Source organism: Homalodisca vitripennis, chromosome 1, assembly GCF_021130785.1.
Source record: "Homalodisca vitripennis isolate AUS2020 chromosome 1, UT_GWSS_2.1, whole genome shotgun sequence".
Taxonomy (NCBI): domain Eukaryota; kingdom Metazoa; phylum Arthropoda; class Insecta; order Hemiptera; family Cicadellidae; genus Homalodisca; species Homalodisca vitripennis.
The window spans coordinates 54659566-54677755 of record NC_060207.1 but is presented as its reverse complement, the minus strand read 5'-3'; the positions used below and the strand labels follow the sequence as shown (position 1 = coordinate 54677755).

The window sequence follows — 18190 nt, the reverse complement described above, 5'->3', positions numbered from 1 at the left end:
CTATACAAAAAATACATATCATTATATTATTAAATATAACTATATTCTAATTCCTTTTTCTAGACGTAGCCAGTTTCCAAGCATTCTTCAACTACAGCGATATGAGAATGCTTTTGGAGAACTTCAGTGTGTACCATGTCAATGCTCCAGGCCAGGAGGAGGGAGCACATCCACTACCTGATGAGTAAGTTGTTACTTAGTATTACCTCAAATTACTTTTAGGACAGAAAATGTGTAGGAAATTTAGAATATCAAATCATGATGTCTTATTGCCTGAATTTAAATTATTAAACCAGTGTCCAAATCATTCTTCAATCAATAAAAAATGTGCAAGTAAGCATTGTTCCAGTTTTAATGTTTCAGAATTGTTGCACTTTTTTGACATCTTTTTTCTTTTTTATCATCATGTTTCTTTGATATTAATTAAGTCTTTCTTAATAGAATCATGCACCATAATACTCATACAAATGAGGCCAAAAGGATCAGAACACTTAATCCTGTCTGATAGCCAGGCTGCACAAAAACGCACTTGACGCCTGCACGTTTGACTCGAAAGCAGTTTGGGAATGCAAGAATGTTCTAGTGGAACTGGCAAAGAAGAACAGTTGCACTAGGTTTGGTGCCGGGCCATGAGAGCATTCATGGAAAAGAAAAAGCAGATACCCTCGCTCAGAATATAGGGATAGGTACAGAATCCCTAATGATAGGGTCTGAGCCAGGCTGTGGAGTAACTTTCTCCTACAGCAAAGCTCTCACAAAAGATTGGGAAAAGGGGATTAGATTCTGTAACTGGAATAGGGCCTGAGGATTAAGACAACAAAAAATGTCTAACTCTCCTTATGCTAAAGGATGGGCATCTCTCGTAGAACAAAGTAAGGAGGATATAAGATTGATATAAGCGATGTCAACAGGACATGGCCCCCATAGAAACCATCTTATGAAGGTGGGTCTTAGTCAGACTGATGAATGTTGACTCAGCGGAGAAGCAGAAGAATCAGCGAAACACATATGGTTAAACTGTCCCACCATATCTAAAAGTAGGAAAATATTCCTAAGGGCATACCTTCTCAGCCACAAGGACATCAGAGAACAGGAGCCCTGAAATTTGATTGGCTACTGTAAAAGTCAAATTGTTAGGGCACAAACATAAGTAAGTGAGGAGCAAAGGTCCTTTTAGGATTACGTGCAGAGACTACCATCTCTTTCCCTCGAGGGGGGGGGGGAGGAAATTTTTTTCTGACATTACCAATAACAAAAAGCTATTTTTATCCTGACATAATTCTTACAGCTAATTTATATTAGCTTCAGTTTATTAGAAGCATATTCCTGCTTAAAGAAATAGAGGATTCTCACGTCCGCATTTAGTAATTGTGTGTCCCTGTGCCATCAGTCGTTCATTGCCCGTCCATCTATTTCTGTGCCTTTTCACATCATCCATCATCACGTTTGATATAGTAAGCTGCGAGTAGTTATTAGGTTGAGTCATTCCAGATGTCAGCACAGTAAGGATTAATTCAAAATAATTAGCTATTCATTTACATATTCTCTTTTGGGTATAAGGTTAATCTTTTTTCAGTGTATGATTTGAACAAAATAACAAAATTAAGAACTTAATTTGATTTTTCTATAAGCTTAACATTATGTTTTAGTATTTTAAACCTGAAGAAAGGAGACGATAATAGTCCTTGAGATGTTTTTTTTTTTTTTCTTGTAACAAAATGGCAAATGTCTGTAGTCTTATCATCTCCTTCTTGCTTGCTGGAGGTGAATTGTTTAAATGGGCACAAAGTGTGTTAAAGAAGAACACAAATGTGTGAAGGGGTGTGAGAGTTCTTGTTATTCGAATCACAGCATTACGATTCACAACAGTCGTTACCCGACAGTTAGAGATATGTGAATGATAATAATTTCATTATGTGTTTTTATTTATTATGATAAGTAAGGTAATAAAAATCAGTAAGGCTCAATTTACATCCAGTATTGAGATAAAGTGAGGATTTACGGGAAGTTATAACAGCAATTGACAGATTGTAAACAGATACCTGTGTCATAATGTAAGAACTCATACTGGATATAACTGGTTAGAACCAGATACTGTTACAACAGCACTTGCAGCTTCTTTGTGCTTGTTATATATTGTTTCCATAAGCCTGCAGACACCACTACACAATAATCCCTACTCGATATGGGTTTGTTAAGAACATGTTAATGTATATCAAAACTCAATTCTTTGTTTACTCATATCAGAACTACATTGAATTAAAATTAAATCTGATCAACTTTAGTTGCTGTAGATTTCAGGTCAGTTAACTCTAGAAATGTCAGTCATTCTTTCGTTTAGTATCAGCATATTTTAGAGCTTTGCACAAAGTATATTGTAATTTACTAAAATTGTAAGTATATTGCAATTCTAACATATATAATATAAGCCCAATTAGGGGAAATTATTATTACAGTATAACATTTTTTTTGTCAAAATTAAAAACAATAATATTCTACATTTGAGTAGTAAGTAGATCATTAACATAATTTTATAAACTTTTTATAATGTGCAAATGTTTTGAAAAAAACTAAAAGTTTTGGGGAAACTATGCTTATTAAACAAAGTTATTGTAAAAAAAGATTGAAATTTGCGATAAGTCGTGACTAGTTTTAGAAAAATCTGCAATACGCATAAATATAAAAACTGTATGGATGCTGTATGAAGTTTGATTATAATAGTTTTAGTAATATATTTGTACATATATTATTATGTTATAGCAATATATGATATACTAGCAGTTATCCATGGATTTTACTATTGAATAACAGATATGTCATATAACACCATAATAAACACTCTCATAAGATATTGATTGTCACTGCAAAATATTCCAATCTTCTGATCAATTTCAGAATAACAAAAATTTAAGTTAAAGAGCAATATATTGAGGAACTGAAGTCGGAGATCAACAATAAAATTTCAGTAACACTTGAAATATTAAAGGCCAGAATAGAGGAATACTGTCCTTAGTTATCTAAGTAGAGCCACATTAGATGTAGATTGATGGAATATAATAAATAGAATAACAATTTTGAGTTGGAAGTAGATATGTTTTATTATTTTTTATAATTCTTTATTGAACATATTCTTAGAGAACAGTACAATCGTCAGATTTTATTTTGTTACAGCAGGTTAGAAAGTTCTGTTTAAAAATTTATTTATTGTTTAAAATGTTTGTAGTACATATTATGTCAGTGTTAATTGCTATGAGGTTCTAGAGGTAAACCAATTTTCCACTGGCTTTTATTTTAGGTTTAGTGTGTGAAGAAGCATTTCTGGTTTGGTTCAATAATATTATTGCATTGCACGCCATAGTCAGATTTCATTTTTCTTCAAAATTGGGAAGTCGTAAAAAGTAAACAAATTCTTTTAAGAGTTGCAATTCCATTTCAAACCCTATAGATGATTGATCTGTATAATAAATATTTTTTTGTCGATAACATAATAGGTACCTGTGTGTTATTCAATGTAGGACACCAGAGAGTTGAAAAACATAATATATTACTTCTAAGGACTGTAACCCCAGATCATTCCCTGTGGGTGTTTGACTAGTATTAAATTTCATTTAAATTATATTTAACTTATGAGGCACTTGTGTTTTAAATTTCATCTCTCTGGGATATTGGGAAGTTTGAAAAACAATAATATAGCTAATATAAAGTTATAAACCCAAAAGTATTGTTCTTCTTCTAAGAGTTTCAACTCCTATCGGTGGTTGATCATCATGAAAATTATTTTGTCTCTCTATGTAGGTGATGTGGGACAAGTGAGTAAACTTTCATCTTTCTATGAAATTGAAAAGTCATAAAAACAAAACCTGTAGTTTTCCTAGAAGCAACCACATTTAAACCTAATGGAAATTAATCTTAATTACATCTTTTGAGAGCATGTGTGTGTCAAATTTCTTCATTGTAGGACATTGGTGAATTCAAAAACAAAATACAGTGTTTCTAGGGATTGCAACCCCAAATCAACCTCTATGGATGTTGGACTTTCATTTGATTTTCTATTTAACTCATGAGGCAAATGTCATGAGGCAATGTCTCAAATTTCATCTCTCTAGAACATTAAGAAGTTGGAAAACAAAAGTATAGTTCTTCTAAGCATTGAAACCCCATTAAAACCCCTATTGGTGTTTGATCTGTATGTAATAACTTTAGTCTTTCTATTTAGTTCATGAGGTGTGCCAAATTTTAACTTTCTGAAATATTGGAAAGTTGGAGAATTTATCATGAATAGCTTTACCTTTTATACGAGGGCTGTTCAGAAAGTAACCTCCGGTTGGTCACAGTGCGGGTAGTGGAGGGGAGTAGCGCGCCATCTGTGCATTCACGCACTAAGCAGGTCAGTCGGCATCAAGCTGTAGTCGAGTGAACATCGTACCTGCGCTAGTTTAGTTTTTTGTGGCAGTTTGAAATGTGTGCTGCAATAGAAAATACCGCCAAATGTGAAGTGCGTGCTGTTATACAGTTTTTTACAGCCAAAGGATACTCTGCAGCAGCTATTCATCGTGAGCTTTGTGCCGTGTACGGACCACAAGTTATGAGTGAAGGAGTTGTCCGTGAATGGGTACGTTTATTTAAAAGTGGACGAGAAAACGTTCATGATGAAGAGAGGAGTGGTAGACCATCCTTGGTGACTGACGAACTCGTTCAGACAGTTGATGCAAAAGTTCGTGAAAATCGACGTTTCACAATGGCGGAGTTGTCTACTGATTTTCCACAGATTTCTAAGACTCTTTTGTACGAGATAGTGACAGCAAGATTGGGTTACCGTAAGTTATGTGCACGATGGGTGCCCAAAATTCTTACCGACCACCACAAAACTCAAAGAATGGCCTCTGCATTAGACTTTCTGTCACGTTATGCGGACGAAGGAGAACCATTGTTAAACAGAATCGTGACCGGTGACGAAACCTGGATTAAGTACGTAAACCCTGAGACAAAAGAACAATCAAAGATGTGGGCACATTTAGATTCGCCTACCAAACCAAAAAAAGCCCGGCAAGATTTTTCTGCCAGAAAACTGATGGCAACGGTGTTTTGGGATGCCAAAGGGGTGTTGTTGGTTGAATTCATGGAACGTGGGACGACCATTAATCAAGACGTGTACTGTGAAACACTAAAAACATTACGACGGGCTATACAGAACAAACGCCGTGGTATGCTGACTTCCGGTATCGTTTTTTTGCACGATAACGCCCGTCCTCACTCTGCTTGCAGAACAACAGCCCTTCTTAAGTCCTTCAAGTGGGACGTTTTCAACCATCCACCTTACAGCCCAGATCTGGCGCCAAGCGACTATCACCTCTTCATGCATATGAAGAAATGGCTCGGGTCCCAGCGGTTTGATGACGACGAAGAGCTCAAAGATGCGGTCACAGGCTGGCTCAAGGCACAGGCGGGTGATTTTTATGCAGAAGGAATTTCAAAGCTTGTGAAGAGATACGATAAGTGCCTCAATCGTGATGGAGACTATGTCGAAAAATAGTGCAAAGATGTAGTTGTAAGATGTATATATTAAAATATTTTTACTTAACTTGGTGTATTTTTTTCAATCGACCGGAGGTTACTTTCTGAACAGCCCTCGTATATAGAGATTCTATGTTTTTGTACACAGAATAGTAGTGATCAAATAAACTTCACAATTCATTACTGAAAATTTAAAAAATTACTTTCTGTAATAATTTAACATTTTATTAACCATTTTCATACGATTGGGGTATGAATGATATGAATACTGTCTATGACTTATTTTATCAAACTATTTGTAGTATCTAACTGAAAGGACATTTTATTTATTTTTTTAAATGTAAACTATATACAAATATAAAATGATGGAATGATACTACATTTTTAAAACAAAATATAATAAACAATCCACTGGCAGACAAGACAATAACAAACAAAAAAATCTGAATGAGTCCACTTTAGCCCTTGCAATGTACATCTTCATATGTCACATGCATGCTAAAAAATGGTAATCTAGCTTTTGTTAGCTTATTTATTAGTCCTGTGCATAAATCACAATAGTATGTTGATGGAGTATATTGGGCAAGTTTGATTGACAATTTCTTGTCAACCGCCATTACCTCTCCTAAGCAATCAGAGATCATTGCCAAAAAAAATAATTTGTTATTCAAATTATCATGTTACATTTCAGTTACGAGTACCCAACAATGGATGAGCTAGCTAACCAGCTGAACTTCGTACTGGGTCACTTTGGGCTCAACTCGATCATAGGACTTGGTGTGGGAGCAGGCGGTAACATTCTAGCCAGGTTCGCTCTCAACCATCCGAACAAGGTAACGTCTTTATCTGCATAGTGGACAACTCATGGTAGTAGTACATTAATATAATCACATAGGACTGGGTGTGAGAGTTGGTGGTAACATTCTAGCCAGGTTTGCTCTCAACCATCCGAACAAGGTAACATCTTTATCTGCATAGTGGACGACTCATGGTAGTAGTAGGCTACATTAACCCTTTAAGGAGTGTGTGTAAATGCTACATAATGAGTAAGGATGTCATATGACATATATTCTTATAGTGACCCAAAGGAGTACGGACGTCATATGACGTTTAGCCTCTGTATTTTTGTATTACCGTAAATGCATTGCTATTACTGATTACCTTTAGGTAGATTTTTTTTTCCCCTTGGGGCGGCCTACTGCCATGCACTTAAGCCTCAAGGGCTTTTTTAGGTAGATTAGTCTGTAAAGTGGTTCCATCGGCAACATACTTAGCTTCCATGTTTGTGCTCGCATTTACTTGTAATCTGATTTTACCACCAGGTCGCAGTAGACACCTGGTAGAAGCGCACATCACTTTGATATCAGAATATGCTGCCATGTTATACTAGCCATTCCTTGTATACTGCATACTGTGGCCATATTTATCTTGTGAGAGTGACATATTTGTTAAACAACCATCTAGTTTGTTACTGTTGTCCAAATGGCAGACAATACCTACTGATTGAGTCTGCCGTAGTGAGGAAATAAGACATTTGATTTTGAAAAAAGTACTGAAATATTGACTTGTAGAAGACGTAGTCATTTTTTATTAAGATAATTTTGTACTCCTTTTGGTATTTTTTTTTATTTCATCCATTACTCATTTTAGACTATCAAAGGAAGATGTCATATGACGTCCATACTCCTTAAAGGGTTAATATAATCACATAGGACTGGGTGTGAGAGCAGATGGTAACATTCCAGCCAGGTACGCTCTCAACCATCCGAACAAGGTAATGTCTTTATCTGCATAGTGGACGACTCATGGTAGTAGTACATTAATACAAACATATCTTTTAGAATATCACATTGGTTTTTGGCAGTTAAAGAGTTAAACCAGGCATAGTCTTCTCAATATGTTTCAGTTAAAGTATTTCACTTTCATGTAGTAGTGTCACTGTTTTGTGATTATAATATTGTATACATAAATTAACCACTTTGCTCTGTCACAATGTAAAATTCATTTTTATAAAATTAAAGTGGTTAAAATAAGTTATTAATGCAACCTTAAAGAATTAATAAAATTGGTACATTTATCATCAGTTACTTTCTGCTGAAATGGAAATGAAAAGCTTTTCCTAAATACATCATTATTGCTTCATTTTAAGATTAAGAGAGGGAAGATAGAGAAATACACAAAATTTTACAACGTGATCGATCCTTTCAATGTATTGTGAACATATCCTGTATTATTACTATTTGCTAATGTTTTTATACAGACTAAGGATCATTTGGAAAATAAAAATAAGTAGTTTTACATACAAGTTTGTGATATTCAGGCTAAAATTGTATATGATACGTTCTTGTACTCTCTTATGGATATTCTGTTGAAATCAATCTCAGATGTGTGATCAAATTCGTTACTTCAATAAAGAGATGAAATATTCTAATTGTGTTCAGGTCGAGGCTCTCTGTCTAATCAACGTAGTATCAACGCAGGCTGGTTGGATTGAGTGGGGTTATCAGAAAATAAACGCACGCTACCTGAAGTCAAAAGGAATGACGCAAGGAGTGTTGGATTACTTAATGTGGCATCATTTCGGAAGGGTGAGTTGAGTTTAGTTCATAACAGTCAGTGGTAGTGTAGTTGAAACTAATTGTTAAATTGATTGATACTTTTCATACTATACATTTTTGTACTGTAGTACATAATATATAACAACTTAGGAAACAGATAATTAAAAAACGTTCTGAATGCAGGGGACGGAAGAGAGGAACCATGATTTGGTGCAAGTCTATCGGACATACTTTGAGCGTTTCATCAATCCCGGGAACTTGGCTATGTTCATCGACAGTTACGTGAGAAGGTCGGACCTTAACATGACCCGGAACGGAGCAACTCTTAGCATGCCTGTGCTCAACATCTCTGGAGCTCTGAGTCCTCACATGGAGGAGACTGTGACACTCAACAGCCGACTGGACCCCACCAACTCGTCGTGGATGAAGGTAAGGAAGGTCTGGTAACACTTCAGACAATAAGAAATTTCATAAGCAGCTCTTGATAGTTGCGATTCAGTGACAAAGAGTTATCATCATCTTGTCTGCTTGGCTCACTGTCCTTCCACTATACTTTGTTCTTCTTCTTTCCCCACACACACTTCCCCTATTCTATAACACTAGAACTTTGGCCTGTATCTCTCACTGAAGCACCCTCTTTTGTTTTATACCTCAAAACAATTCATTATATGCCTTATCAAGTTTTTTGATAGGACTCATTATATAAAACTCTAATTTGTCTTATTCCTTATCATGTCTTTTTTAATCAAAATTCTGCTCCTCAAAGATAATTCCACTTCCTTCTTTATTCTATTTGGTTTTCATAATTCATGTCTTTTATATGTGTCTAAGTAGTACATAAATAAATTGTTTTGGAGCTACAGTTTATCTATCCTCTTTAATTGGATCACAGTGATGCAGGTGATCATGGAGCCAGTTACTAATATTTTTGGTTACCTAAGGATTTGTACTCGAGTAATCCATAACAATTTTTTTCCACATTATAATTTTTAACTGTATGGTTAACTGTAGTAATAACACCCATGATTTTTTGAAAAAAAAAAACACCTTTTTTCTCTATCCTTGTAATATGTAATTAAATGTTATGTGCCTATTTGTATTTGTATTTTTATTTCGATTCATTTATTTCTTTATTGTCACAAAACATTTTTACACATATAGCAAAGCTAGAAAAAACTGTTGAAGCTTTCAAGAACTAAAACTAAATTTAACATTTAATTTTTATATATTTGTATTTTGTATTTGATTTGTGAACTCTGTTCCCTCTCCCATTTTAGGAATAGGGTAATAACTAGCATCAAGTACTCTTTGTATTGTTTGTTAACAATACCAAGATCTCTTTATTTTATGTTTATTATTTAAAATACCAAGCATAAGGTATATTATTAATACACTTATTAAAACTAGATTGTAAATATGTTTTAGTAAAAATAAATTCATTTCACTATCAATTAATATTTTTATATAAACGGATTAATATTTTTTTCAGATGTGTAAAAATTGTTTTGTAAGATGTTTATTAAATATGGATAGTTTGATATACTATTAATGTTTATTGTGTTAAAAACCTGTTGTAATTTAACACGATAAGTATATTAAATCAAATTCTAAATCTCGTCAGCAGGATGTTGAGAGCATTCTTGTTTCTTTCAATATTTCTCGTGTAACTATCAAATATGACTTGCAGATCTCTGATTGTGGCATGGTCCTGGAGGAACAACCGAACAAAGTGAGCGAGGCTTTACGGCTGTTTCTACAAGGACTGGGATACGGTAAGAAGTAGACTCCACCGTACCGTCTAGTCTAACTAGGGACCGTTCTTGCTTAGCTTATGTACTACGTTACTCTTACTTTATGTTACGGTATGCTATTAGTCTTCTGTTGACATTAAGTAGTCTGACGTGTGTTACATCTTCTCTCGTTGTATCGTGTTTAGTGAGGAAGCTTAATCTTTTCCTCTTATTTTCCAATGTTAGTGTTTACAGTTGCAATTGTCTCTGTCGTTAGTTTATTAGTATTGCATAACAGCTACTTTAACTGAAGAGTCCTTTTTCTTGAGAAATGAAATAATCATTTAATTTAATTTAAAACTTTATTGTAAGTAACCAAATATTAGTTTAATACAATTTTCCTCAATAATATTTTAATAAATCCACAAAACAAAACTGTTACAATCAAACAAGCATTGTTTAAGGTAAAATAAATGTTAGGACAAGTAAATTATTAAGGGAATTAATCATTCTTGTGGTGATGTAATAAATTTTGAATTCTAAAAATAATGTAGGTTCATTTGGAATATTTATTTTCTAAACATCACTACTCTTTTAAAAAGGTTTTTCTTTCTATAATTCTACATGATTTTTTTATCAATTGTTTTAGTCTAACACTAGTTGAACTTACCACAGAATGTAGTGTAGAGTGTTGATAATGTTAACATTTTATTCCAACTTAGAGAAGTTTTTGAACCATGATGATTTTCTCGTAATAGCAGAATTGAAAGAGAATAAAATTTTGGTTTTTGGTTCTGTTATCCTTAAGCATGATTCTACTTGTCCTGTTGTAAATAAACACAGTTCAGAGTTAATAGAAGTGAATGTTAAAATAATGAAATATCAAAATACATATACAACATAAAATTAATGTATTTGGTATATGTTTGAGATTATCCACCAAGTATATATATATATATAAGTATATATATATACTTTTTAATTACATGATTTAGCACCACACTTTAAATTTGGAACTTGCTCAATTTTAAGTTTCACTCAGGAATACACTTTCAAATTTTTTGAAGATGGCCGCCATTTTCCAATATGGTGGCCAACTTTAAAATCTTTTATGGAACACCCTGTATTTTATGTTGTTTTTAGATTCTACTCTAAAAAATAAAACCTTTTTGTACTTGAGAGTTTTTCCATATTTCTAATAGTTCAGGAGCTACGTGGACTGGAAGTTTTCATAATTTTTTTCCAATATGGCGCCCAACTTTAAAATCTTTTACGGAACACCCTGTATTTTATGTTGTTTTTAGATTCTACTCTACAAAATAAGACATTTTTGCTTCTGAAAGTTTTTCTATATCTCTAATGGTTCAGGAGCTACGTGGACTGAAAGTTTTCACCATCAGTCCGAAAAAATCCGAAAACTTCCAGTCCACCTAGCTCCTGAACTATTAGAGATATAGAAAAACTTTGAAAGTGTATTCCTGAGTGAAACTTAAAATTGAGCAAGTTCCGAATTTAAAGTGTGGTGCTAAGTCATGTAATTAAAAAGTTAGCTATTGGATCACTTTAAAAAACTCACCCTGTATATATATATATATATATATATATATATATATATATATATATATATATATATATATATATATATATATATATATAGCTCATTGTTTAATGTGTTATTTATTCCATTCACTTACTAAGCTGTTGATTAACAGCATAACATTAGCAAAATAACATCCAACTCTTGTTATATTTAACAATTGTCAGTACTTGAAACTATACGTTTTAATAGTGGAAAGTAATAATTGAGCTTTTTGTGGAAATCAATAAAACAGTTTTAGTGGTCATGGTTATTCATTTTGTAAAATATTCAGCCAAAATTTTTCTAAATTAGTGTTATGTGTGTAATTATTTTAAATGATTATAAAGACTTGTTGTATTTGGTATGTTGAGGGTAGAATCAACTAGTTATTATTGTAATATAACATGCAAAACACGAAACTGTCGAATACATTTTAACACGTGCAATAAAGTACGGAAGAGTGTGATGCAATTCAATCTGTATATATTATTCCAAATGAACATATATGATCATTTTGCATTGCATCGCTGTTTGTATATTCGTACCCAAACCAAATATTCAATGTGATGTAGAATCTTGGAGCATTGGAAAAAAGGTTTATTTTGTGAAGTGCCTGGTGATAGAATAATTGATTCCGAAAGGCCTTGCGCAAAAATAAAAGTTATATTGGAAAATGTTTTATTCATTTATACCAGTGATAGTAAAATAATTCAATGTGATGTTCATTTATTTTCTGCTCATACTCTTCATCAAGATTTCATTTCATTATCAAACAATAATTGGCCAACTGTGTCCAATTATTTACTGTCTTGGAACCACCACAAGTGTGATGAAAACCATAACCTCAACTTTTACAGTCTCAACTAAATAACTTTTAAATTACATGATGGTTAAATTGTTTAGTTTGATTATTGTTATTGTGAGAACTGTCTATTGCTCTTAAGAGTTAAAAATTTGTTACTTAAGAGTTAATTAGCAAAAATATTAAATTATTCTACAAAGGAAAATTATTTTTATTTATTTTATTTATTTATAGATGTTAGTAGTTTTAATAGTTTCATTTACAACAAAGCTTTTTCTATTAAATGCAATTGAATACATGAACTATGTTGTGTAATATATTTATTGTTTAAGACAAAGATGAATTTAGAGGTAAGCTGTTAAACTAAATTACATATTTTGCAAATATAATAAGCGTATTGTACAATTTTGCGTGTTTTATATAAATAATTATTTGATTTTGTTTTCAAGAACTGTTTATCGTAAACACATTGCCTCCTACCCAGTTGAGTCTCCTGATTGAATCACATGTTATTAATTAACATTATTTGTATAGTATTGAAAAGAGTTTTTTTTTTTTAATTTCCGTTCGTAAAAAGTGTTGAATAAACTTTGTTACTTCCACATTTTGTTAAGGAATTACTTACAACATGAACACTAATCATAAATTGATAAGTTCATCAGATTGTGTTGTCAGTAATGGTGGCTCAACAAATATTTTAATCAAAGAAAGTATTTTAAGATTACACACTTATTTTCTTCTCTTTGAGCTACATTTATATAAGTGGTTATAAAACACCTTTAACATTGGTTCAATACTTTACCTTTATTGGATGTTGTGCATTTAAAAACATTGACCAACAAGCAAATTTTATAAATAAAATACTATTTTTCTCGGATATTTTTGTATTTATGATTTTATAATCACTGTTCTGTGGCATTTAAGCAAATACCGATTTATGCAAGTACTATCCAGTAATGCAATCTCTGTATTTACAGAAAAACTTTTTAACTCCAGACATAGTTAAGAATAATAAAAGACATAATGTGATTCAGCGCTATGTGGTCGTAGAACCAACTTACATACTTTTTTATATTGATTGACATTTTATTATACTGTATCATTTATAATTAGATGGAAGTTCAATATCAAATCTAAAACTGTTTATAAAATGCATTTATTTAATTCAATAATGTAATAAACTTATGGAATATGCTATTGTAAGCATACTATTTGTAGGAATGAAAGATCTATAGTTTTCTAATTCATTGTTTTCTTTCTAATAAGTTGGTTTTAGGTTAAATGATAATAATGTTTACTTAAAATGAAAAGTGAGTATTTATGTGACAATAACTATACTTTTTACATGTCTACTGTAAGACTTTTAAATAATCGTAATAATTTTAATGAAACAGTATTTTTATGCTTGTGTGTTATAATGTTTGCAAGTATGAATATCTCAGCCTTATGTTGATCAAAAAAGATTAAAAAACAAACATTAAAGACTTTTATCTTTGAGATTCAAAATAATATGAGCTTTGCTTATTTTTCAGTTTATTATTCTGATTAAATTTTATTGTAATAATAATTAGAAATTATTTCTAATATAAAGTTTTAACTCAACACTATTGTGGTACTTAATAATGAAAAATCAAGTGACAAGGATTTTTCTGTGAACAAAACTGCCAGTATAAACTTGCTCAAATTTAATAGCTGAGCTTCTGGCTTGTATAATTGTATGGTGTACCTTTTTGTAACATTTTTTTATTTACTTAAAGCTCAGTTTTACTTACTTTTACTTCAATGTTACCAAAAATTAATAGCAATAATACTTGTAAACATTTTGTAACATACCAATTCAGTTTTAATTTATTAATTATAATTGATTGTGTTTTGTTTCATTCTTTGATGATGGATATTTCTTCGAGTAGGTTTGTTTTTTCTTTAACTTAGGATGTGTTTAGCCATCCTACTGCACAATGCTTTTAAATTTATTTCTTTAGTATTTATTTTGTCCAAGAGTGTTACAGGTTACAAACGGAATATGTGATGTTATAAAAATGTTTAGCACTTGGTGGGAATTTCTATAGCATTTGTCTGTAAACATAAAATGAAAATAAATTGAACCAATATGTCAATAAATTATCGTATATTACTAACCATTATAATTCATAGTATGTGTTTCACTTTTCACAATAGGCTTATATTTCTAAATTTTCTATTTTTGATGTTATTTAAAATATTTTAACCCCAAAAGTTAAGCTCTGATCGTTTTTAACAAGTCTATTGCTTAAAATCGTATAAGTGATCCAAATTTCTAAAATTTGGTTTAAAAAAAATTTACTTAGTCTTTTAAACTAAAGAAAACAGCATAATGTGATATCTGAAGCGTAAATGCTTATTTTTGGACATGCTAAAAGTACAGCAGGCACATTTGGTACACATACATAAAGACGGTCTTTCACACCAAACTTTTTGTAAGCACTAATATTATTTACAACCAACTGTAATTTTTCATTCCTTAGTCTGCCATTTGTGTTCAGAATACATCAAAGCAACCTTGTAAACAAAACCCATACATCTATTGGCATCCTTTATTTAATTATGTAGTTATTTTCTGATCATGACGTCTGTTAGTATTCTTTACTTAACTATGTAGTAATTTTCCAATCTTCTCACTGTACACAAGGCATCCTGGTAAACACAACCCTGATGTCTACCGGCATTCTTTACTTAACTATGTCTACTGGCATTCTTTACTTAACTACTAGCTGACCCAGCGAACTTTGTTCCGCCTTAAAGGCAATATAACATGATCACATTTTGTACTTTTTAAATTAGGATAATTGTAAATAAAAAAATATAATTATTCAATGATTCTTTATTTGCCATTTATTGTAGCACCTTGTGATAAACCATTTTTTGTTTTTTTTTATTAGGCGCGAAAAAAATAACGCGGAAGGTCTTCCGACCTGTGAACATGCCACATATAATGGACCATGGGAAAAACATGGATGTTCGAGATTAAGACCACAAACTTTTAACGATTGGCCTTGTGACTTATTTACAGTCATGGCAAATGCAAGACGGATCAGAAATTGAAGTCGTTTAAATTGAAATGGCATGTCGGTTGGGATCATCGGGATACTCGGAATGACAACTTCCTCACCTTTGAATTTTCCTTTGAGTATTGTGGCGTAAATAAAATTGTTCATCAATTTACTTACCACCAAATGTGTTCCGTTGCACAGTTTTGGCTGGTTTAAGTTTTTAAGCATGATTACAACAACCAAACTTTAGTTGTAAATTGTGCTGTGGTAAGCCAGGTACATCCAAGGAGTTTAAAAATTCAATTGGATAGTTGGTGGCATCACCTTCATTTGCTACACAGTCAATAGATTTGATAGAATGCAGTGTACCAATGATCTCATTCTGAATTATGTAGTTTAAGTCATCTACATCTTTATTCTTAGCTACCAAAATTGCTCGCTCACTCAACCATTCATTATTTTTGAGGTTAGTAATGATGTTTGGGAATACTTTGTTAATGAGTTCGTCTTTCGATGAGACAAAGTTATAGAAATTCGGAGGAAATGAAATCAATCCGCTCGATTCGTCGACAGGTACTCGACGATTACCGATAGTCAGCAATTGCTCAGAGAAATCTTCAGCAGATGTATCGTTCAACAATGCAACTCTCATGTTTGTTGTCAGCTGAAGTTTCTTAACATAGATTCGATGATTTGAGGCAAGCGTTTATCTCGTCGGCAGCAGTCGATCTGGGAATTACTGGCAATGTTTGGCGGAAATCGCCAGGCAGTAAAATCATTGAGCCTCCAAAACATCTCGAGTCATTACGTAGATCTTGCAATGTTCGGTAGAGTGCTTCCAATGCACGTTTATGCGCGATTGTGCATTCGTCCCAGATGATGATCTTCGATTCTGATAAAACTTTGGCCATAGCGGAGTGCCATATTGCACGTTGGTTTTTCAATATATTCTAGATTTAACGGCAATTTTAATGCAGAATGTGTCGTACGACATCCTTTTAGTAATGTGGCTGCTATTCCAGAAGAAGCAACTGCAACCGCAGTGTTGGATCTTGCACGAACAGTGGCTAAAATTACTGACATGAGGAATGTCTTACCAGGGGCATCCAGGAAATATAAACCACCATTTCCATCATCAGTTGCCTTCAATAATGTATCATAAACTTCCATTTGTTGGGAATTCATCAGGGGTACATTCGTTTGAACTTCTAAATCTAATTCCTGGTGATCATATTTACGTTTCCGTTCCAATTCTCGATTAAATGTGTCATTCATTTCACAATTTGGCACTGGCATTCCTAACCTGACTAATAAACTACCGCATATGAGATAGCACATGTCTTCAATCAAAAGCAAGGCCCTATTATGTATCTCCTAATTCATTTCAAGATTGGGATTTCTTGAATTGACACGAATTTGATGTAAAATATCTTCTGCCATATTATCCTTGTATTTGTGCCATAGGTTAGATGGGTTCGATGGAAAGCATGTCGAAATGATGATAGCAAATAATGTAATCTGACTTGGAGATGCAGAGATAATTGCTTTCAATTGTAAAAAATTAAAATTTGAATTGTATTATCTGGATAGTAAAGTCTATGTTTAACAGTGATTGCAGAAACAGTTGAAACAAAATTTGCTGTTTCTCTTAAGCTTACTCTATGCTTTCAAACTATAAGTGTAAAGAAATGTAAAATAGTAATTAAATGATATAAACATATGTTTCTTTTGTCGCATTATACATGTTTACAAAGAACAGCTGATTAAATTTGAAAAGGCTCTTTCACTTAATAACATATGTTTGCTGCAATGCATTTCTTACGGGTATTTCTGTAACTTTTAGAGACCAGTGGGGCGGAATCCTGAATCGGGAACGGGATAAAAAGTATCCTATGTTCTTATCCCAGTTCTTAGCTACCTTCCTACCAATTTTCAGCCAAATCGGATCAGGCGTTCTTGACTTATAAATAGTGTAACTAACACGACTTTCTTTTATATATATATAGATTTAGTCATTTTCTCATCTCACTGTACAGAAGGCATCCTGGTAAACACAACCCTGATGTCTACCGGCATTCTTTACTTAATTAACTATTTAGTCATTTTCTGATCTCACTATACACAATTTATTAGACGGTTAACTTGTCAATAAAATTTTACCACAACCTATGAATATATACATGATTTTTAATTTAAAATAATTTGTGAAAACTAATTTTTAATAAACCGTTATGAAATGTTTTAAGTTGGTACAAAATTGTGTACCTTTATCTTGAAACACTGCACTGTAATTCATTTTCATTATGTATTATTATTATTAATATATACAATTAATATAATTATGCATCTATGTATAAACATTTCAAGTATTGATAGTCTAGTGAAAAGATTTTAAAAAGTTTGTAGCCTGTAATCACTAAACTATTATTATTTTGTTCTGTCTTTACTTGGCTCTAGTGTATATGACTACAACACTAAGTTGTTTGCTCAAACAGTATTGTTTCAATCATATCAATGAGTTTTCCCATTTATTAACAAATTATTCATATTGCTTTGTTAAGACGTGCGTTAATAGATGTCTGTCTATCTCAAGTATTGTTAATAATCCATTAACAATAAATAAATGTTGATAATTGTATTCATATTAAATACTATTGCTCATTACCAGTAATGAATTTGGATGGTTACGTATTTAATGAGAATAATATGTGCAACAGTGTGTGTGTAAAATGACTTTACTAAAACAGTTATTAACTGAAAAACAAGGATTTACAGTTCTTCTATTTTGTTTCAAGGAGTTTGATCATTCAAATCACCTTAAAATTTGGCCTTAACTGCAAAATGTTCTTGAGTAAGCTAGTGTAAATGAATTTGTATGTTCAGTTGTATCTAAATCTTCTTTCATATAAGTGTTATATTGTAACATTTGAAACCACTTAAGTTTTTGATAAATAATGCCTTAATACTTAAAGCAGTAG

At 32.3% G+C, this 18190-nt stretch overlaps 1 protein-coding gene across 9 annotated transcripts in view; it reads left to right on the top strand.

Moving 5' to 3' along the window:
* LOC124361524 (protein NDRG3) overlaps positions 1–18190 on the top strand; it is a 96561-nt gene that overhangs the window by 66491 nt on the left and 11880 nt on the right. For all 9 annotated transcript variants that reach the window (XM_046815589.1, XM_046815621.1, XM_046815619.1 and 6 more), the window contains 5 exons: positions 64–184; positions 6206–6347; positions 7956–8102; positions 8256–8501; positions 9760–9844. In XM_046815589.1, the coding sequence (XP_046671545.1) occupies positions 64–184; positions 6206–6347; positions 7956–8102; positions 8256–8501; positions 9760–9844 (741 nt within the window). The remainder of the gene's footprint in view (positions 1–63; positions 185–6205; positions 6348–7955; positions 8103–8255; positions 8502–9759; positions 9845–18190) is intronic.